At 44.5% G+C, this 23,253-nt stretch overlaps 1 protein-coding gene across 1 annotated transcript in view; it reads left to right on the top strand.

Annotated features, from left to right (window-relative positions):
- The first annotated feature begins 3,016 nt into the window (after positions 1-3,016).
- Positions 3,017-23,253, top strand: part of LOC126413034 (O-acyltransferase like protein-like) — a 190,135-nt gene continuing 169,898 nt past the window's right edge. Inside the window, exons 1-2 of the mRNA XM_050082928.1 lie at positions 3,017-3,024; positions 14,175-14,320. Coding sequence (XP_049938885.1) covers positions 3,017-3,024; positions 14,175-14,320 — 154 coding nt within the window. The remainder of the gene's footprint in view (positions 3,025-14,174; positions 14,321-23,253) is intronic.

Genomic DNA, 23,253 nt, shown 5'->3' with positions numbered 1-23,253 from the left:
GGCATGATTCGAACCTGCGACCGTAGCATTCGCGCGGTTCCTGACTGAAGCGCATAGAACCACTCGATCACAGCGGCCGGCTGTATTAAAACAATGAGCCCTGGTGCCAAAAACGTCTTATTGCGAGGAAACACCTTACGCTAGTTAATTGTTTAATGGAAGCAGGACTAAATCTTCAGGCGAGCCTGTTAATTAGCGTTATACAGGGCCACTTTCAAATGGACTCTAACAAAAATAATAAAAAATACCACAAATTAAGACAGACTATTCACGTTAGATTTTGTAACATGATTAATACATATTTTATTTGTTGAAATTGCAGAGCAATGTAAAATTGTGAATTAAACAGGCATAAAAGGAACGTTACACTAGAGAATTCATGAAATGCAACTGCTTGCTTTCATACAAATACTCTACAATAACAACACACGAGAAAAGTGATTTTCTTTTTCATTTAAGCAAGAAATAATTACATGTTAGTAAGATCTGTACACAAATATCTCCCTAGTGTATTAAATCTGTAAGACGAATATTATGTGTGCACCGCTCAGAAACTTTCCAAAATTGATTTTCGGCGAGAATAGTGAAACTATCTATTCCTTCGCTGTGGCTACAGGAGCAAGTTCACTTGTGAGCCAAAACATCATGATTTCTGCCCCATCGCGAATTGAAAGCTGCCTGGTGTCTTTGCGTTCACGCGGCGTACGGTGAACGTTTATACTAGATCAGATACGAAGGGAGAATCATTCTGGCGACTGTAGAGCCGCAGGTGGGGAAATGGAGTGACATAAGCGACTTTAGGAAGGGCAGACTTACGGCCCGGCACCCGGGAACGAGTATATCGGAAACAGCGAAGCTGAACGATTGTTCGCTTGCTATTATACACTGATACGACAAAAGTCATGGGACTGCGACATGCACATCTACAGATGGCGTAGTATCGCTTACACGTGGTATAAAAAGGCAGTGCATTGCCGGAACTGTCATTTTTATTCAGGAGATTCATGTGAAAAGTTTTCCGACGTGAATATGGCCGCACGACAGGAATTAACAGACTTTGAACGCGGAATGGTTGTCGGAGCCAGACTCATGGGACATCCATTTCGGAAATCGTTAGAGAATTCAACATTTCGAGATCCACAGTGTCAAGAGTGTGCTGAAAACACCAAATTTCTGGCATTATCTCTCACCGCGGAGAACGCCGTGGCGGACTGCCTTCACTTAACGACCGAGAACAGCGGCGTTTGCGTAGAGCTGCCAGTGCTAACAAGCAAACAGCACTGCATGAAATAACCTCCCAGAAATCTGTGTGAGACGTACGTCGAATGTATCAGTTAGGGAGTGCGTTACTGGGCTATGGCAGCCGACGACCAAAGTGAGGGCCTTTGCTAACAGCACGACATCGCCTGCAGCGCCTCTCTTGGGCTGTTGGCCATATCGATTAGACCCTAGACGACTGGAAAACCGTGGCTCGGTCAGATGAGTCCCGATTTCAGTTTGTAAGAGCTGACGGTAGCGTTCGAGGGCGGCGCAGGCCCCATGAAGCCATGGACCCAACAAGGCACTGTGCAAGCTGTTGGTGGCTGCATAATGGTGTGGGCTGTGTTTACATGGAATGGATTTGGACCTCTGGTCCAACTGAACAGGTCACTGACTGGAAATAGTTACGTTCAGCCTCTTGCAGACCATTTGCAGCCATATATGAGTGGCATGTTCCCAAACAACGATATAATGCTACTGGGCCACAGTCGTTCATGACTGGTTTGAAGAACGTTCTGGAACAACGTTCGATCAAATGATTTGGCTACCCAGATCTCTCGGCACGAATCCCCCGAACATTTATGGGACATAAACGACAGGCCAGTTCAAGCACAAAATCCCGTACCGGTGTCACTTTTGCAGTTATGGACGGCTACAGAGGCAGCATGGGTCAATACTTCTGCAGGGGAGTTCCAACGACTTGTTGAGTCACGCCACGTCGATTTGCTGCACTACGTCGAGCAAAGGAATGTCCGACAAGGTTGTAGTAGGTACCACTTGATTTTTGTAAACTCAGTGAAATAAGCATCTATGGAAATTGGTTGAAGAATTGTAAAATCGCCAGTGGGCGTTCACGCCTCATCATACAACGTGGAAGTCAGAAGCTTGCCCTCTATGTAAAACAGGAAAGGTGGCTATTTGCTACAGGCGTAAGTGTTTCGAAGCACGCCGCTCAGCCCACATTGAAGAACACGGAGCTCCACAGCACACGACCACAACAGCGACATCATCAGTTGCGATTGCCAGTGGGTACAGTATTATGCTACGGGGGACATTCACTTGGGCTTCCATGGGACCTGTGGTCATAATCGACGGCCTACGTGGGCATTATTGGTGGACTGCCTGCATCTCTTCATGGTTGATGCCACCGATGGCATCTTCCAGCAGTGCCACAACGCCAGACTCGTGCTGCAGTGGTCTGAAGAGCATGATAGTGCACTCTTCGATGTCTCGGGTACGAAATTCTGAATTCGAGGGAACGCGTCTAGGACACTATCGGACGCCGTCTACGAGCCCGCAATCTACCGGCCCATAATTTACGGAAATTGAGTGCCCTATAACTAAATGTCTGGTGCCACATACCTCTGGAAATCTATCAAGGACTTGTCGGGATCATGCTTCGCAGAATCACTGCCGTATTGTTTTCCGAAAGTGGACCAACTCCCTGTTAATATTGCTTTGGCTCAGCTGTGTATTTACTTTTTGAAACAATCTTTTCGTTCCTGTTTTATCTCGCAATACTGTGTTATATATTATTTCACGTGTTGTGATAATATTTTCTCTTGTTAATAATTAATGTACCTTTTGTACTGTGCAGTGTTACATGGAATGATGCAGTGGCGAACAGCTGTTTCGCTTTTGGTATCGCTCTGCTCGTCTGTGTCGGCCCTCCAGTGTAAACCTTTCACAATTGAGCTTATCTGGGCGATTTGTCACTGAAGAGATAGAGCATCCGCTGTCTGTTTTCCGACAAACAATGAGCAGGTGTGTCTCAAGGCTTCCGCTGTGGCACATCACATGTTCTGTAATTGCTAGCATTGAGAGGGACTGATATTGAATCCTCAATTGACCATCCAAATTAAAAGTTTTCTTTGGTTTGTGTAAATATATTAAGGGGAAAATCCACATTAAAACTTCAATTTCTTTCAAAAAAAATTTATGGCTGTTTCACATCTTTCGAGTGACTACTCTCAGGTTAGAAAACGATTTGGCTATTTCCAATTACAAGTACGTTTAAGAAATATTTGAAGTATGGACTAGGAAATATTTGAAATATGGACTACGGAAAGGGCAGTGACACACTGACAGCTGCCAAAGTTGTCAAGATAGTACCCGTCTGTCAGAGACTTGCACCAGATGCCTACTAGCAAGATGCGCTGACGGCAAAAATGCAAATGAAAGTTTGCGTAGTATTATTTGGTCCCAGCGTCCCAAAGAAAAAAAAAGTTACATTTTGGTCATGTACACTGAGATGACGAAAGTCATACGGTAACTTCTACTATCGCGTTGGTCCTCCTAAAGCCCGGCGTACACTGAGGAGCAAGCGACTGTTGTTAACAATCGATTGGACAGTCGATTGTTTCCATTCAGTCGTTTTTTTTTTTTTAGTCGAATGAAACTAGTCTCAGCGGCCATGTGAGGCATATGAATGTTTCACCGCGTTTGAGGGATTTCTCTCAATGCGAGACAACCGACTGAAACATGTCTCCGTCGGTTTCTGCCGTTATATGATGTTTTCACTCACTCATCGGGTTTGAGTTATTTTATCTGCATACTTATTCAGCCTTTTCGGTTGTACATGAAACATGACTAGGGTTGCCAACAGTTTTAGAGACAAATAAAATGTCTTATTTTAAGGAAACGTGAATAAAAAGTATATCTAAAAATACATTCTAGATGTATGTATTTACTTACTGAAATACGATTTTTCGTACCTGTGGCATTAAAAATAAATTTATGGTTGTTTTTAAAAGTTTAATATTGGTGTTGCACCGTAAATTTGTCTATATATAAATGAACAATCACTTTTTAACACGTTTTTATTAGATCGGTTTCCTGTGTGTGTGTTTTTCGTTACAAATTTTGCGACTGATTTTTAACTGGTTTCCCAATACGCTAGACTTTCAACATAGCTCAGGACTGGATGATACTGTAATCTTACCTCGCTTTCGAGTCTGGTCTGTGGCGAAGGGTACTTTGTTTTTCGGTTTGTCTGTCTCAGTTCGGCATAAATATTGCAATTGATTTTTAACTTAACTTCCCGATAAGCTAAAGGCTTGAAACTTTCACTTTAACTCAGAACTGGATGGCAATGTAATATTAACTATATTTTCTGTTGTGCGGCGGAGAGTAGGTACTTTGTGTAAGAAGTAGATGACACTGCAATATTAATCGGCTTTCAAGTCTGGTGTGTGTCGGAGGGTACTTTATTGTTCGGTCGGTCTGTCTGTTCGGTACAAATTTTGCAACTGATTTTAAACTAACTTCGCGATAAGCTATTGACTTCGAGCATTCAACTTATCTCAGAACTGGATGGCCATGCAATATTAACTCGCCTTTTTTCTGATGTGTGATAGGGAGTAGGTACTTGATGTGCCACTGTTATTTCCCTGTTTTCTTGTTCCAATCGCGAATGTTTCGCGCTTAAGAACGATTGCTGCTAAGCTTCCTTATCAACTCGATTCCCTCTAGTTTTTACACTCACGGTCTTCTCGCAATATACGCCTACGACGAAGCAATATATTGGCTGACTCATTTAAAAAGAAACTGAAATAAACCTGAAGTTTACCACATGGCTCATCACAATGTTTGAAATCACTAAAATTTCACACACACAAGACTAAAAAGCAGAAAATAACTACTTAAATAGAAGAACTTTGTAACGTAACACGCTTTTAAAACTGACAAATAAATATTAAATAATCTCTCCTAGCTCCATACAGAATTCTAAAGCCATACAGATAGTCCTGAAAATTTATGCTTGTGAATTTTTAGTAGCTATGATACTACCTGTAAAACTGAAAATGTGGGGCATACGTATGTAGTTGGTGACGTAGTTTTCTGTACAAAATATTTACCTTCCACATAAATAAATGGCATTTGTGGACGTCATCACAGATTACCAATGAAACGGAATTCAGACTGTCGCTAAAACGAGGTAAGGTTCCTTTCTTCTTCATATATCCTTCAGGCAAGCATTCCACTCACCTTTGTACCTCCAACTAGGGCTGCAATACATCTGCATTTCCCTGGATTGGCCCTAGATTTGATGGCGTACAGAGGGAATTTTATACAATTATCTAGGATGAACATGGACCTTCTTTCGTTCCTGAAGAAATTCGAGTGATTGGAAATAGATTAAACCATAGTTAAAATTCATTAAAGGAGGACCTAACTATAGATAGTTTCTTCGTTTTAGTCTATTAAAAACGCAGCGGCAAGCACGCTAAGCCATATACTATGCGCGTACAGTATGTTCCAAAATTGTCTTTACAATGTTGATCACGTATATTTTAGAAATGAGGATAGTTAGGAAGATCCAGTTTCGGACCACTTAAAGCTGTTTTTTTTTCTTATTTTCCCATATTAGTTGTTGACTGACCACCCTCCAGCAGTTGGCACAGTGTGTGATATGGTTTGTGCAGACCAGATCTAACACCCAGATCCTGCGGAGCCCCATTACATTTCATTCCTCGGGCAGGACTTGCACGAATTGTGAGCTGGCATCAGAGCCGCAATAGACACTTTAACGAGGACATCCTAGGCCGGATATGGAACTGGAATATCGCTTAGATAAACTCTATGCTACAGACGATGCACGTATTTAAGATGACCATCCGTTACACCGTCCCCACTATTGTCGTGACAGTCACGGTTTTTCTAGCTCTGTCCTGAATTTTTTCAAAAGTAGTTCGTGACGTCTTATTGTGCCGGATTTAAGAATTATGAAACAATTTATCCCGAATTGTATGTTTATTTCACTTGTATCGGTATACCGTTACTGAAAGGGTATTTTTCCAAATGAGTAACGTTTGGAGCAGTGAGAGAACATAGTTTATTGCAGAAAGTACAAAAACAATGTTAGTGGAAAATTTTGGAAATTTGTCGGAAAGTCTCATGGGACCAAACTGCTGAGGTCATCGGTCCCTAAGCTTAAGCACTGCTTAATCTAACTTGAACTAATTTACACTAAGGACAACACACACACCCATGCCCGAGGGAGGACTCGAACCTCCAACGAGGGAAGCCGCGCAGACCGTGACAAGGCGCCCACGACCACTCGGCTAACCCGCGCGGCAACGTTAGTGACTGGGGCGATTGTTATGAAACATGAGTTGAATGTTTCGATGAAGCTAGTGAAGAATACAGACATGATGCAGAGAATTTACAGCGCTGTTAAATAGCGCGTGCCTGCTCGCACTCCTTCATCTTAGAAGGTACTAAATGCATGTAACAAATTAAAGTGATAGTTTGCATTTATTACGTTCAATTCAGACTTTTTTGTAATATCAAATTTTTTAATGAGTCCCGAATTTTTCTCTAGAAAATATAGTCACCTTAACACACTGAACACTGTTGACTGGCTACTAGAACCTTTAAGTGTATATGAACATGATGCCGCAAACCGCGCTTTTCTACCTCTCTCTGTTTCTGTTATATATGCGATCGAAGTTGTACAGACAATTTTGGAACACTCTGTATTTTCCATACTTCTTTATTGAGACAATGAGAAGCCGCCGACAACGGACGATCGCATACACCGAACGCTGCCCCGTCCACTAGACAACTGAATGTCTTAAATGTTATTTGCCTTCTAGTCAATGAGCTGTATAAAACGGATTTTATTTACGTTCACCGAGCGAGGTGGCGCAGAGGTTAACACACTGGACTCGCATTCGGGAGGACAACGGTTCAAACCCGTCTCCAGCCATCTTGATTTAGGTTTTCCGTCATTTCCCTAAATCGTTTCAGGCAAATGCCGGGATGGTTCCTTTGAAAGGGCACGGCCGGTTTCCTTCCCTAATCTGAGCTTGCGCTCCGTCTCTAATGACCTCGTTGTCTACGGGACGTTAAACACTAATCTTTTCCTCCTCCTCCTCATTCACGTTCATATTACTTACTGCAAGTTAATACTAAGTCTGAACATGAAAGTCTCTATAATGCGCTTTCACGAATACTAGTTACTCTCGTGTATAATTTGTATCTGCTGGTCAGTAGGAGTCGCGCGCTCGTTGCCATTGTTAGCACTGAAACGCAAGCGAGGAAACATTCCATTCCCCCTCCCATGTCCCCGCTCTCCGCGGAACATCGTGGCCATCGGATAGCTTATCGTCTACAGGCTTTTGTGACCGGGAGAATAATCCGATTTGACCCACTTGTCTGGGGTTTTCGAACTTTTTCTCTGGGGTTGGCAATTTAAGTGATGGCTGGCCTGCCCCAGTGAAACGTCAGGTTAATTAGTTACGCGTTAATGCTACCTGCGACAATTAAATCCGCAACAGTATATGAACTAGTCCTAAACGATGAAAAGAAAAATTACTCCATTCAGTTCATAATTTAATGAACATGTATACTGGTTATTTTAACTTTGGCAAACCCCTGGGATACGTCTTAACTTACGACAAGCCTCTGTCCGTATATGGTAATGTAGCACTGTTTCAGTTCAGCTAATAAAAATATTGCAGGCTGGTTTCACTCAGAAGAATGAATGGATAGCTAAAACGCTACAGAGCGGCTTCAGTTGAAAGGACTGAGTACGTGGTTTAACCGACAGAAAAACTACTGATTGTTTTATCTTGAAAAGAAACAATGAATAATTCAGTCAATATGTAAAGGTACAATGGTATCGGATCTTTTTATGATTAATAATCCAACCGACATGTAAAACTACAACCGACTGAATGCATAGTCTGACCAACTGAACGATGGTTTTTCATTCGGTTGCTCCCACCGACTAGTTTCCCTCAAGAGTGAATGAATAATTCAACCGAAACGTATAACTACAAGCGAATGTATCGATTGTTTTCATTCGGTTGTTCGCATCACTATCGGTGTAGAGTAGCAACTGACATGGCATGGACTCTACAAGTTGTTGGGAGTCCCCCTGCAGAAATATTGTGCCATGTTGCCTCTATAGCCGTCCATAATCGAGAGAGTGCTGCCGATGCAGGAATTTGTGCATAAAATAGTTCGCTCGAATTGAGCAGATTCTTCAAACCAATCGCGAACAGTTGTGACCCAGTGACATTGCGCTTTGTCATCCATAAAAATTCCATCGTCGTTCGGTACAATGGCCGGCCGTTGTGGCAGAGCGGTTCTGGGCGCTTCAGTCTGGCTACTACGGTCGCAGGTTCGAGTTCTGCCTCGGGCATCGATGTGTATGATGTCCTTAGGTTAGTTAGGTGTAAGTAGTTCTAAGTCTAGGGGACTGATGACCTCAGATGTTATGTCCCATAGTGCTTGGAGCCATTGGTACAATGAAGTCCATGAATGGCTGCAAATGGTCACCAAGTACGCGAACTTAACTATTTTCAGTCAGTGATCGGTTTAGTAGGACCAGAGATCCCAGCTCATACAGCCTGTACCATTATGGAGCCACCACCAGCTTGCACAGTTCCTTGTTGATACCTTGAGTCCATGGTTTCGTGAGGTCTGCACCCCACTCGAACCCCACCGTCGTCAGCTCTTACTAACCGAAATCGGCACTCACCCGATCAAGACACGGTTTCCAGTCATCTAGGGTCCAACTGATAAAGTCATGGGCCCAAGAGAGGCGCCGCAAGCTCTGTCGTACTGTCAGTAAAGGCACTCGCGTCGGCTGCTGCCATAGCCCATTAACGCCAAATTTTGCCACACTGTCCTGACGGATACGTACGTCGTAGGTCCTACACTGATTCCTGCGCAGTGTTGCTTCTTATTAGCGCTTACAACTATATGCAAACGCCGCAGCTGTCGGCCGTGGCGCTGTGGTTATCACACTGGACACTCATTCGGGAGGACGACGGTTAAAACCCGCGTCCGGCCATACAGATTTATGTTTTCCGTGATTTCCCTAAAACCGTCCAGCCAAATTCCGAGATGATTCCTTTGAAAGGGCACGGCCGATTTCCTTCCTCAGCCTCGACACAGTGCGAGCTTGTGCTCCGTCTCTAACGACATCAATGTGGACGAGACATCAAATCCAATCTTCCTTCCTTCCAAGGTTGACGAAGCGTGGCAAATGTTTTCGTACACCCGTTCTGTCTCTCGCACGTACACGGCTCTCTCAGTAGTTGTTCTATTGGAGATCGTCCGTTCAACTGGTGACAGTGATGGCAAATAGAGATAGAAGTACTCGATTGTCGAGATGAAAGTGGTCGGTATGTTTCCGTGTCTCTAGTAGCTCGCACGACAAGTCCGCAGCTCGTGGTCTAATGGCTAGCGTTGCTGCCTCTGGTTCACGGGGTCCTGGGTTCGATTCCCGGTAGGCTTGGGGATTTTCTCTGCCCGGGGACTGGGGGTTTGTGTTTTCATCATAATTTCATCATCATCATTCGTGACTGTAGCTAGATTTGATTGTGCAAAAAATTAGATTGTGTAAAAATTGGGGCTTTGTACGTGCGCTGATGACAGAGCAGTTGAGCGCCCCAAAACCAAACATCAATGGCAAACATCATCGCTCGACAAGCTACACGACGGCTACATTGAGCCAGAGGCGAAGTTGTGCGTCTTTTTTGAAACGACGCATTAAGTTCAGTGTAAAGCAAATCGCTTCAGTTCACTACATATGGATGCACGTCTCCCATGTGAAGAGGCCCTAAAGTCTAGTTTACACGACGACAATGGGTTGCGCCACTCGTTGCGAGGCATGAGTTGCTAGCAAGTGGTTTCGTATATGATTGTAGACACGGGGACACCAGTATACACTTCAGTTTCAACGTTTTGTGAGTCCCTGAGTCGTGTCTGAAATGAAAATTTTTGCAGCTGCACGTCGCACGAGTTGTGATGGAGTTAAAGCTTGTTGCGTGGAATCGCTGCATAAGAAAAAAAATAAGAAACGTGTTTCGATTCGTGACTGGATGAAGAAAAGACGTCAGCTCGGTTGCTCAGCATCCTTGCTGAAATAATTTATAACGGAAGATCCAAGAAGTTCTTTTAATTATCTTAGAATGTAACCAGAACTGTTAAAGTTTCTTCTAAATAGAGTTAATTATGCGATATGGAATAAAGGTACTGTAATGCATGAAGCACTATCGCCGGAACTGATATACCATATTACGTGCATTACAATCGAGAACACTAGGCATGCTATAAGATTCGGTTTTAGATGGTCATGACACTATTTCATTAACACCAATTGTTATTAACATTAACAGTAATAATTATTAACATTAATAGCAATAGTTATTCGAAGCAGGCTGCATTAAGAAGAGAATGGTTTGCATACTACTCTCTTGAAGGTAGATCTGTACAGCGGCAATATTTCAAAATTCTAACATATGTGAATGGGGAGCACTGCAACGATGTTTTAAATAGATAATATTGAATAAAGAATGCAGCTTCTTGAATTTGTATAGTCTTCCCTCCTGTCAACAATATTCCTTAACAAAGAGTTTGTCAACTTGGCAGTCTTGTAGACGAGAGCATTGCCACAGTCAGAATTACACATGGTTGTATTTTTCTTAATTCAGTTGTATATGTGCTGCTAACTCAATAAATTTTGCCCTGCAGCTCAGATATTGTCAAAGCATCTTAGGTTCTGATCGCATATGACGGTCTCAGTGGCAGCAATATGTTGCTTATTTTTGTAATCGGCATCACTGAAATCCCACAAACATCTATGCAAAGCATTGACATCCAAAAAGCGAACATTATTCTCAGTTCCCCACTTCATATTTCAGTTTGCCTACACTCTACACACACACACACACACACATAACCTCAAAACTCATACAACTAGTGTCACCAAAGTTGCAGCACCCCGAAAGTTCAGTTACACCAACGAGTTGCGCAAATACATGGCGCGCATGCGCAGTGGCCGGTTACGCAGTTGCCTGAAACATAGTGTCGTCGTGTAAACTAGGCTTAAACACATGCAGTGACTCCTCCATCCCCCTCTCCGTTTCCTCATAGCGATGGCGCCGTTTATATGTCAACAACGCCCAGCATCTTCGTCGGGCAGTGGTAATGTAAATTTCTGTACTTGTATGACATGCAAGTAATACCAGCGCCCCGTCTATATACAACAATATTGTGCGTGTGGGTCGGTATCAGTTACATAGCAGGCATGGTATCCGCCTCTTTTAGTACTAACGTGTCACTGTTGATTGCCTTCGTTTATCCTTGCTTTTATCAACCAGCCAGCGTTCTCCACCACCAGTTGGTATTTAAGCGACGAAAAGCTTATCCTTAAAAATGGACGGACTCTCCAATTGTGGGAGCGAAATTATGCACCGACTGCAAAGCTTGTACCTGAATTTAGCGTCCACCGGGAACCAACTCTCTTCGTTGATATCCGCACAGTGATTACCAAGTAGAAATGGAGAACGCACCCGGCTGTAGATCTTGATTGGTCAGATATGCCAACTAGCGCAGGTTCCCTCGGGTTCAGCAAGCTTAACCCACATATAACCAAGTTCTTCAAAATTCTTTGGCATTGCTCCCATGTGTCGGTACACATGCGACAACATGCGCTTCCTAATACGTTCCAAAACGCGTCGCGTAAAATGGTTTTTTCTTCCGGTGTTCATACTTCGGCTGTTATTGGCGATGGAAAGGTAGCATCAAGTGTTTTGGACAGCCCTTGGGCTAAGGACCATTTGTATACCCAACAGAACGATCGTCTTGCTGTAATTATCCTACAGCACAAGGTCCAAGTCTGAATATTACACACTTCCTCCAGCTTAGGTAAATGGAGCAAATCGGTTGGTTCTTTCGCATTACATGTGACACCCCACTTTGTAGTGCTGAAGCACATGCTGACTTTTTGTGCGCGTAAAATCGGATCTGGTGTATATATTAGTTATGCTTTATTTCAATTTCTTATAAGTAAACTATCAAAATTTTACTGACCAATAGGGTTCTTTTCATACGAGTCACATGGTCTGCAGAAGCAGGAAAAAAAAAAACGAGCGGAGAAATACTTCTATCGAAGCACAAAGACTCTGACTGAAAAGTGGGGTAGCAGCGGTCTCACTCTACTTTCCTCAGCACCTATAAAAATTTTCCCAAAATTTTTGGCATGCGAACATATTCGCTGTTTTTATGCTAAGGGAAATGGTGACAGTTGCATTGGGAAAGGACGGAAAAATAATAAATACTGGAAGGTAGTAGACACTGGTTGTAGTATAGAAAGAGCGTAGGAGAGAATGGCAGGGTCAGAGAAACAGAGGGACACAATAATGACAAAAAATGGTTCAAATGGCTCTGAGCACTATGGGACTTAACTTCTGAGGTCACCAGTCTCCTAGAACTTAGAACTACTTAAACCTAACTAACCTAAGGACATCACACACACCCATGCCCGAGGCAGGATTCGAACCTGCGACCGTAGCGATCGCGCGGTTCTAGATTGTAGCGCCTAGAACCGCTCGGCCATTCTGGCCGACTTGGCAACGACATAACAGTGCTAGGAGAAGAGTGAAGGAGACAGTGCCAGTGGAAGAGGAATAAAGTGAAGGAAAGATGAAATTGGGTGACTTTTTTTTTTAAAAAAAGAGGTGGAGCCTCCACGCCCACACCGGCATGATGGCCAACTCAAAACGTTTACTGCCATCTCTGCATAAGGGTTAGTTTTCACTAAAGTGAGGTGTCGCAGGATGTGAGTACTGCGATGTTTGCGTACGTCTGGTTAAGGTTAACCATTAATACGCGCTCATCTGGAGATAGATTGGGTCGAAAGTCGAAAGAAGGGTAGCGGTTTGAAGGGAAGAGGGGAGGGGGGGGGGTGGGAGTGTCAACGCAAGAGTCAAGGGAAAAAAACCTCTGCGATAGTTAGGTCGGGTGGTAAGAGCAGTAGCGGATGTCTTGCTGCCTGCCATAGGTGATGCAAGGGTAGGCTTTGTTAGTAGTGGGTATCATGCACGTCGATACCTTTGACGTTGTGCGGTGCTGTTGCCCGGCAGATGCCGCTGGGCGACGGTATTGATCTCTCGGTCAACGTTAGCAACCTGCAACAATTAGTTTATCATCGTTTTATGTGCGATAGGTCATATGAGATGCACAGTGTAGGGTGATGTGGGCGATTTATTTGTGCGTCAGTGTGCGAGCTCGTCTGTTTCCCTGCTGTAGTCTGTTGGTCGGCTTTAATAGCAGCTGATATTTCCAGTCAACGTTGCTGAAATGCAGGGGCTTGCCGACGTTTGTCGTTTGTTGGTGTATGTTAGCTTGCCGTAGGTGGTTAAGCCCTAGCTAGTAGTGTCTTTGGCCGCTTATGCTTCCACCTATGGTTGTGATCGTAGTTTCCCAGAGTAAGGATGAAGGATTGTTCGAGTGTCTCGAGTTCCTTTATAGTCGTGTGGCGTGTTTTTTGAATACTTCCTTGTGTGAGATCCAGTGATAGTGGAAGATGGAATCAGTGAAACGAGGAAGAGGGGGCTAATGACAGGGAGAAGAGACAACAGTATTGGGAAGGAATGAATGAGATAGTAGGAGTAGGTGAGAGAGCAAGTGGGCGACAGTGGCAGTGAGAGGAGACAGTAGTAGTAGGACAGAACGAAGAGGACTGTGGCTGTGAGACAGGAGACAATGGCAGACCCAAAGAGGTAATGAGTTGGGCTGAATGACCGAAAGGGAATGGGCAAGTAGAAGTGGATGTGTATGAGCGACTTACAGCGATGGACTAGTGGGTGTGAGCGAGTTACAGTGGGAGTGAGGTGTGAGTTGCACGTTAAAAAGAGCGCGAATATGTTCGCATGCCAAAAATTTTGGGAAAATTTTTAAAGGTGCTGAGGAAGGTAGAATGAGGCAGCTGATACACCACTTCTCAGACAGTCTTTTAAAACGGGAGCATATTATTCTTTTCTTGCTCCGACAGGAAAATTACGTTTTACCACTAATGCAAATCTCTTACTGTTTGACAACGGCCGTTGCCTTAGGACGTTAAAATAGCGGTAGGATATATGCCTGCCCTAATTAGAAACAAATAAATGTTGCAGACGCACTGGTCTATCTGCCCTGGTGAGCCTCGAGGTGTCACGCGCAGTCGACGCCGCTGTCGAGGCCCTGCCAGAGGGATCCTGCCGCTGGGACGCCACCAACCTCCTGGAAGCTCTGCGCAATGGCTCGGAAGACGCTCTGCGCGGTGAGTACACGCCATTTATACCAATTCTACTGTCACCTGTAAAAGGACGTCTGAGTCCAAGCACAAACCTTAGTTTCGATTGTTTTGTCCGATGCGAATGACCATGAACTTATAGTGAATCAACGTAACTTACTCGATTATCTTGCATTCTGTTTTATGCGGCCACCACTTCCCATGTTTTGATGTCTGTTCGACATTTCTGTAATGTTTTGTGATTCTAACTTGAATAACACGAAGTTACTCACTAAACAAGAATACTAACGCAAAAAAATCGCAACACCAATAAATAATTAATGGAGAGTAATGAAATTTCGGGAATACATATTTAGGTGATCAATGTTGCAAGATCACAGGTTAATGTAAGCGTGAGATAAACCACTGCATATGTGAAATGCTGCCACATTACTAACCGGTGTAACCGCCAGAATGAAGCAGCTATGCAAACGTGCCTGCGCTGCGTTGCACAGGTGCTGGATGTCATTTGGTGGAATGGAGTCCGTATTTGGCCAGTCAGTACAGGGATGGTATGGATGGATGGTATGGATGACGCTGGAGTTCTCGTCCGATGGTGACCCATAAGTGCGCAATTGGAGACAGATTTGGTGATCTAGCAGGCCATGGAAACTTGTCGACACTCTGTAGAGCATCTCGGTTACAACACCCCCTGGAATACTGTTCGTGAACAGCAGCACAACAGGTCTAATCGCCAGACTGACGTACAAATTTGCAATGAATGGTTCAAATGGCTTTGAGCACTATGGGACTTAACATCTGAGGTCATCAGTATCCTAGAACTTAGAACTACTTAAATCTAACTAACCTAAAGACACCACACACATCCATGCTCGAGGCAGGATTCGAACCCGCGACCGTAGTAGTCGTGCGGTTCCGGACTGAAGCGCCTAGAACCGCTCGGCCACCGCGGCCGGCTAAATTTGCAATCAAGGTGCGTGAGATAACCACGAGAGCGCTCCTGCTGTCATACAAAACCGTATCTCCAGGTGTAGATCCAGTGTGTCTGGCACACGGACAGGTTGGTTTCCGGTCTTCAACTGGCTTCCTCCTAACCAACACACGGCTGTCACTCGCACCGAGGCAGAACAAGCTTTCATCAGAAGAGACAACAGAGCTCCACCCTCGTCTCCAGCGAGCTCTCGCTTGACACCACTGAAATCGCAAATGGCAATGGTTCGGGGTCAGTGGAATGCTCGCTACAGGGCGTCTGGCTCGGAGCTGTCCTTGACTTAACCCGCGTGTCAGTGTGGTGCCAACTATACCTCAGATTGCTGCTCCAAATGCAGTACGAAGCGCCACAGCCATAAGCAGAATACGATGGTTTTCGTTCTCGGTAGTGGTCTCCGGAGTTCGGTCTTCTTGCGACCTTTCATTCTCGTGACCATCGCTGCCAGCGATCGTGTACGGTGGCTACACATTCCTGCAAAGTCTTTCTGCAATACTGCAAAAGGAACATCCAGTTTCTCGTAGCCCTATTACACGACCTCGTTGAAACTCACTGAGGAGTAAATTAAGGCATTCTTGACTAACATGAACTCATCACGTCCAGTCTCCAAGGTATCAAACGCTCACGATCGTTACAGTACGTATTTAAAGCAAATCTGAATTGCATCCTCATATTGGCGTTACTAGCGCCACTTTTTCCTGACTGGCGCAAAATCTGAATAGACATCCTCCTTCAGATGTAGAGACATGCCTACCAACTGTCGTTTACGTCACAGAACTAATTCTTGATGTTGCGATTTTTTTTTTCCATCAGTGCGTTGTAGCAATGACTCACATTTTTCGTTTCTTTATTTGGCATTTGATATTTAGAACAACATGCTGCCATCCTTGCTACACAATACATCGTTAAACTCTCTGTCTCTATCTCTATCTCTCTCTCTCTCTCTTTCTTTCTTTCTTTCTTTCTTTCTCTCTCTCTCTCTCTCTCTCTCAACCATCCCCCCCCCACCTCCCCCCCCCCCACACACACATACACCAAAACAAAACAAAAAACAGAAAAGGGGAGAGGAGCCACACAAAACAGACTGCAAGACAGCTGATCAAGTTACATTGATTCAATGTAAATTAATTGACTGTCATACACTCTGGACGGTACACAGTACAATAATTAATACCGAAAACTGACAAGAGGTAAAACATGCGACAGTAGAAGCAAAAATGTTCCAGTAAATAAGCATGGGTTAGCAGACTACAAACCAGCCGTCACGACGTTCATACCTCGAAAACTGCTATCAGTATCTGTTAAATCCCAAGAGTTTCTAGAACCCAGGAGACTCGCAAATATTTTCAACATTTCTCATTCTCTCACAATTAGTGGTATTATGATACCTACCATCCATAAAGCAGCCTTAAAATCGTCGTCCACCAGCTCTCTTCTCTCAAGACCTTCCCATTCTAATGACTTTAAGCTGCATTCCTTTTCCTCTTGCAGCTACTTAAAGTGTGGACTGCCGGCAGGACACCAGATGCTTTGTACACCCATAGTTCAGCCGAGATGACATGATAAACATTGAGATGCGTGAAAAATTACCTTTTGCTTAAAACTGAGTCAAATTACTCAGACTATACTCCCATTGTTCGATAATTAGAACACTTAGCGGCTTCCAACAAACTTTAAACATAATTTCAAACGTTTTCTATACTTTTTCTAGTGTAAAATACTCAACACATTAACTAATTTGTAAAGTAATCGAAGTCTGAAGCTGTTTTATACATGAGAGCTCGATTCATTAATAGCTCGAGGGAAAAGTTTAATGTAGTTTCCACAACTACAATTTCGACTAAGTCTTTTTCATGTGGTTATTTGCTGAAAACACAGCAACTGTGCATGGTATTGAAATGATTAGAAAATGATACGAGTTCATGTCAACATTCGTCACATATACCATCGTTATGTGAGAGATAAAAGTAAACCTCGTGAAACCAGATTTATGGTTTTCACACATCTCAGTAACACACACACTGTAGTGATGAAAAAGAAACAGGCAGAAAGGAGGCTGAACGTGTTTACACTGTTCCTTTGGAAATACGTCCGAATTTCTATGTTATTTCGGTCTCAAAATCTTCCTGTGCTGCTCGTCTATTACACATTTGCAGAGCGGCAAGTTACCAGTTTGTCTTTTCCTATGTTTCCCTGGCAGTATATTTCTTACATTTCATGTGTGTTTTTCTGTTGGGGTTCAATCTCGCGTTTTTGTGAGGATAAATTCGTTCAGTTTGTAGCGCAATAGTTGCACTGAAGAACCAGCTACATAGCTCATTAACACACCAGCGTCCATTGGTGACTCATCAGGAGGGTAGTAAGTTGCATATCTAGGAGCCGTCTGTTTTTATAGTTTACTTCTTCGGTTAGTCTTGCTAGGACGGTTAGGACGTGTGCATGCTGTGTGCGAATACACGAGGAGGTGGTCGCAGTTCGCGAACAAAAAAATGGCTCTGAGCATTATGGGACTCAACTGCTGTGGTCATAAGTCCCCTAGAACTTAGAACTACTTAAACCTAACTAACCTAAGGACAGCACACAACACCCAGCCATCACGAGGCAGAGAAAATCCCTGACCCCGCCGGGAATCGAACCCGGGGACCCGGGCGTGGGAAGCGAGAACGCTACCGCACGACCACGAGATGCGGGCGAGTTCGCGAACAGCTGAATCCACTTTTTACTTCGGTCAGTCACCTTCAGGCTGCTGCCTCGGGGTGTAGCGGTGGCAGGGAGTCCGGCGTGTTACGTGGGAAATGTCAGGTGTCGCTTGTTTTGCCCATGGACTCTGCTTTGGGAGCACTTCCTAGTTCACCCGACGCAGTGGATCCACCTCAGAGCAGGATGAGTGGCGCGTGGTAACGCGTTCGCGTCGCTCGAGGCGGAGGGCCACTTTGGAGACTGGCCGTCTGGCCCGTCCATTCACCCTGTGAGAGGACAGATGGCCGCTCCTTCAGCAAGGTCCGAGCAGGCACACGGGGGTGGGGTTCCTGGTTATCGGGAGCTACAACGTTAGGCGTGTTTGGAGCCCATTAGGCAAATAGCGTTGAGGGCTGGAAAGAAAGCCAATGTGCACTCGGCATGTCTGCTGGGGGGCCTCATCCGAGACGTGGAGGCGGTCCTGCTGCGGCTATCGAGCATGGAGGATGAAGTGAGTCGCGCAGCTCACGTTGGCAACTTCTTAAGTACACTACCCGGCCATTAAAATTGCTACACCAAGAAGAAATGCAGATGACAAACGGGTATTCATTGGAGAAGTATATTATACTAGAACTGACATGTGATTACATTTTCACGCAATTTGGATGCATAGATCCTGAGAAATCAGTACCCAGAACAACCACCTCTGCCCGTAATAACGGCCTTGATACGCCTGGGCATTGAGTCAAACAGAGCTTGGATGGCGTGTACAGGTACAGCTGCCCATGCAGCTTCAACACGATACCACAGTTCATCAAGAGTAGTGACTGGCGTATTGTGACGAGCCAGTTGCTCGGCCACCATTGAGCAGACGTTTTCAATTGGTGAGGGATCTAGAGAATGTGCTGGCCAGGGTAGCAGTCGAACATTTTCTGTATCCAGAAAGGCCCGTACAGGACCTGCAACATGCGGTCGTGCATTATCCTGCTGAAATGGAGGGTTTCGCAGGGATCGAATGAAGGGTAGAGCCACGGGTCGTAACACATCTGAAATGTAACGTCCACTGTTCAAAGTGCCGTCAATGCGAAAAAGAGGTGACCGAGACGTGTAACCAATGGCACCCCATACCATCACGCCGGGTGATACGCCAGTATGGCGATGACGAATACACGCTTCCAATGTGCGTTAACCGCGATGTCGCCAAACACGGATGCGACCATCATGATGCTGTAAACAGAACCTGGATTCATCCGAAAAAATGACGTTTTGCCATTCGTGCACCCAGGTTCATCGTTGAGTACACCATCGCAGGCGCTCCTGTCTGTGATGCAGCGTCAAGGGTAACCACAGCCATGGTCTCCGAGTTGATAGTCCATGCTGCTGCAAATGTCTCGAACTGTTCGTGCAGATGGTTGTTGTCTTGCAAACGTCCCCTTCTGTTGACGCAGGGATCGAGACGTGGCTGCACGATCCGTTACAACCATGCAGATAAGATGCCTGTCATTCTGCTAACAGTCATTGGATCTCGACCAACGCGAGCAGTAGTGTCGCGATACGATAAACCGCAATCGCGATAAGTACAATCCGACTTTCATCAAAGTCGGAAACGTGATGGTACGTATTTCTCTTCCTTACACGAGGCATCGCAACAAAATTTCACCAGGTAACGCCGATCAACTGCTGTTTGTGTATGAGAAATCGCTGGGAAACTTTCCTCATGTCAGCACGTTGTAGGTGTCGTCACCGACGCCAACCTTGTGTGAATGCTCTGAAAAGCTAATCATTTGCATATCACAGCATCTTCTTCCTGTCGGTTATATTTCGCGTCTGTAGCACGTCATCTTCGTGGTGCAGCAATTTTAATGGCCACATAGAACCAAGTATGTTGACCTCGACGGTGAGTGATGATCAAAGAGAAGGGTATCTTCTGGAGTGCCCCAGGGAAGTGTGATAGAATTTGTTGTTCTCCGTAAACATAAATGACTTGGCGGACATGGTGGACAGCAATCTGCAGTTGTTTGCCGATGATGCTTTGGTGTACGGTAAGGTGTCGAAGTCGAGTGACTGTAGGAAGATACAAGATGACTTACACCAAATTTCTAATTGGTCTGATGAATGGCTGCTAGCACTGAATATGGAAAAATGTAACTTAATGCAGATGAGTAAGAATAAGAAACCTGTAATGTTCGGATACAGCATTAGTAGTGTCCTGCTTGACACAGGCAAGTCGTTTAAATGTCTGGGTTTAACGTTGTAACATATGAGAACTGTGGTAGAGAAGGCGATGGGTCGACTTCGGTTTACTGGGAGAATTTTAGGTAAGTCTGGTTCACCTGTAAAACAGACCGCACGTAGGGCGCTCTGTCGACCTATTGAGTACTACTCGCGTGTTTGGGATCGTACCAGGTCTGACTGAAGGAAGACATCGACGCAATTCAGAAGCGGGCTTTTAGATTTGTTACCGATAGGCTCGAACAACAGGTAAGTGTTATGGAGATGCTTCGGGAACTCAAATGGTAATCCCTGGAGGAAAGACGTCGTCCTTTCGAAAAACGCTACTGAGAAAATTTAGAGAACCGGTATTTGAAGCTGACTACCGAACTAGTGTACTGCCGCCAACATACATTGCACGTAAGGACCACGAAGATAAAGTGCGAGAAATTACGGCTCATACGGAGGCATATACAATGTCGTTTTCCCCTCGCTCTATTTACCAGTGAAACAGGAAAGGAAATGACTAGCAGTGTGTAAGTAGGCTGTTTAGGTTTTCTTATTGGTAACGCCACCTCTGTATGAAAATCACTGGCTGTGTTGTGTGCAGTCTGTGGCTGCTTTGCATTGTTGTAATACTCGCCATTGTAGTGTTAGGCAGCTGGATGCGAACAGCGCGTAGCGTTGCGCAGTTGGAGGTGAGCCGCCAGCAGTGGTGGATGTGGGGAGAGAGATGGCGGAGTTTTGTAATTTGTCATGAACTGCTATATATATTATGACTATTAAGGTAAATACATTGTTTGTTCTCTATTAAAATCTTTCATTTGCTAACTATGCCTATCCGTAGTTAGTGCCCTCCATAGTTTGAATCTTTTATTTAGCTGGCAGTAGTGGCGCTCGCTGTATTGCAGTAGTTCGAGTAACCAAGATTTTTGTGAGGTAAGCGATTTGTGAAATGCATAGGTTAATGTTAGTCAGGGCCATTCTTTTGTAGGGATTTCTGAAAGTCAGATTGCGTTGCGCTAAAAATATTGTGTGTCAGTTTAAGCATAGTCGTGTATAATTTTTCATAAGGGGACGTTTCAAGTGGTACAGGGTTCCCACCGCCACGCACCGTAAGGTGGTTTGCGGAGTATCTACGCAGATGTAGAAGTAGAATCACCCTAAGTGTATTGATTAAATTCCACCACCTCTACAGAGTGTTACATAAAAAATACATAATTTGTCAAGTAGTGGTGAACTAGCAAAGTAAGCTCTGCAATAATTACCGTGCTGTCCCGCTAAAAGAAACTACGAAACAGCTTTTCGATCGTTTTTATAGCGGTTCTCTTCAGAGTAATTAATTACGACCACGGCTGCTAATATAGTTGAAACATCAGCGTCATAGTTATTTTTGTGTTTCCTAATGACGTGGCCTAACTCCCAAACTGATTTTGTTCTAATTGACACTGCCTGTGGAAATAATTCTGCTAGTTTCTTTTGTATGACGTTTTCTCCAGCTGTAATCGTTTTCACTGAAACGCCATCATCTCGTGGGCGCTGTCAAGTATTTATTGCTCTGTTGGGGACACAACATGTCGCAAAATTGCTGACAGTGCCAATAATTCTACGATGCGGTGTACATAGAGCACTTCCAATTCTAAAATGCCTGAACTACTTTAGAGGATACATTTAACTGGTAGCCGGCTGGTGTGGCCGAGCGGTTCTAGGCGCTTCAGTCTGGAACCGCGCGACCTCTACGGTCACAGGTTCGAATCCTGCCTCGGGCATGGATGTGTGTGATGTCCCTATATTAGTTAGGTTTAAGTACTTCTAAGTTCTAGGGGACTGATGACCTCAGATGTTAAGTCCCATAGTGCTCAGAGCCATAAAACTGGTGTCAAGTGTCATTACGAAACACACTTCTCGTACAGTTTTCGAGCTTGTTATAATAGCTACACCACGGACTCAAAAATCAGTTACGTCAGACGCGCGAAGTCGAGTCCGTCCACGCCACAGAGTACGGGCAGCCATCAAGTAATTTCAGCTCCGTGTTTCGCAGCCGTTGTTGATGACAGTGGTCGTACTGCTTTACTTTGTCTCGCCGCAGGTGTCTCTTTCAGTCTGCCAACGTAATAACGATGAACTTGCGGAAATGAGGCCAAGAAAGCGAGTAACTCTTCTCATGAAGTGTGAAGATTGCCTCACGACTCAGAACCGGAAGAATAAGTGAAAGGTCCGCAGACGAAATGAAATTCGAAAATCAGAGTACGTCCAAAGGTATGCCGTGTAGATGAAAAACATACTTGGATAAGTGATCAGTAAAATACCTTCGTAGAAACTTAGCTAGTTTAAAACTACTTTAATCACATATATATTTCGGATATCTCTTATGGTGTCTGGGGGAGGGTACTTCGAGTGCCACTGACGTTCCCTCCGCCTCCCTCCTCCCCCACTTCCCTTCCCGGCCCCTTTGATGTTCTGTCCACGAGTGGTTCGTGGGAAGAAAGACTGTCACAGAATCTCTGTAAAAGGTCGAATACCTCTGATGTTACAGTTAACGTCATTTTACGAAATGTGTTTGGGAGGAGGTAATATCTGCCTGAATCTTCCTGGAAAAAGCATTCCCGGAATGTAAATACGAGGGGCGTTTGAAAAGTCCGTGCAAAATCCAAGAGATTGCACCACCGGCACATATCTAGGTCATGTTCAGTTAGTAGCATTTTTGGAAATAACGCAAACCAGTTACAGCCATATTGCTCTATTTCTTTGTGTTTGGCGTTCGTGTGAATCAAGGAAGTCGAGTGGTTGTCAAAAAATGGACGGAAAAGAATTTCGTGTGGCGATTAAACATTACTTTATGAAAGGCAAAACGCCTCAGGAAAGTAAAGAGAAGCTTGATAAACACTACGGTGACTCTGTATCTTCGATTAGAACAGTTTATAAGGGGTTTCAAAATTTTCGGAATGGCTCAAGTGATACTGAACGTTCTGGACGCCCTGTGGAGGTTACGACTCCAGAAATCATTGATAAAATCCATGATATGGTGATGGATGACAGAAGAGTTAAAGTGCATGAGATTGCTAGTGCTATGGGAATCTCG

This window comes from Schistocerca serialis, chromosome 7 (genome assembly GCF_023864345.2).
Source record: "Schistocerca serialis cubense isolate TAMUIC-IGC-003099 chromosome 7, iqSchSeri2.2, whole genome shotgun sequence".
Taxonomy (NCBI): domain Eukaryota; kingdom Metazoa; phylum Arthropoda; class Insecta; order Orthoptera; family Acrididae; genus Schistocerca; species Schistocerca serialis.
This window is presented reverse-complemented; position numbering and strand designations above follow the sequence as displayed.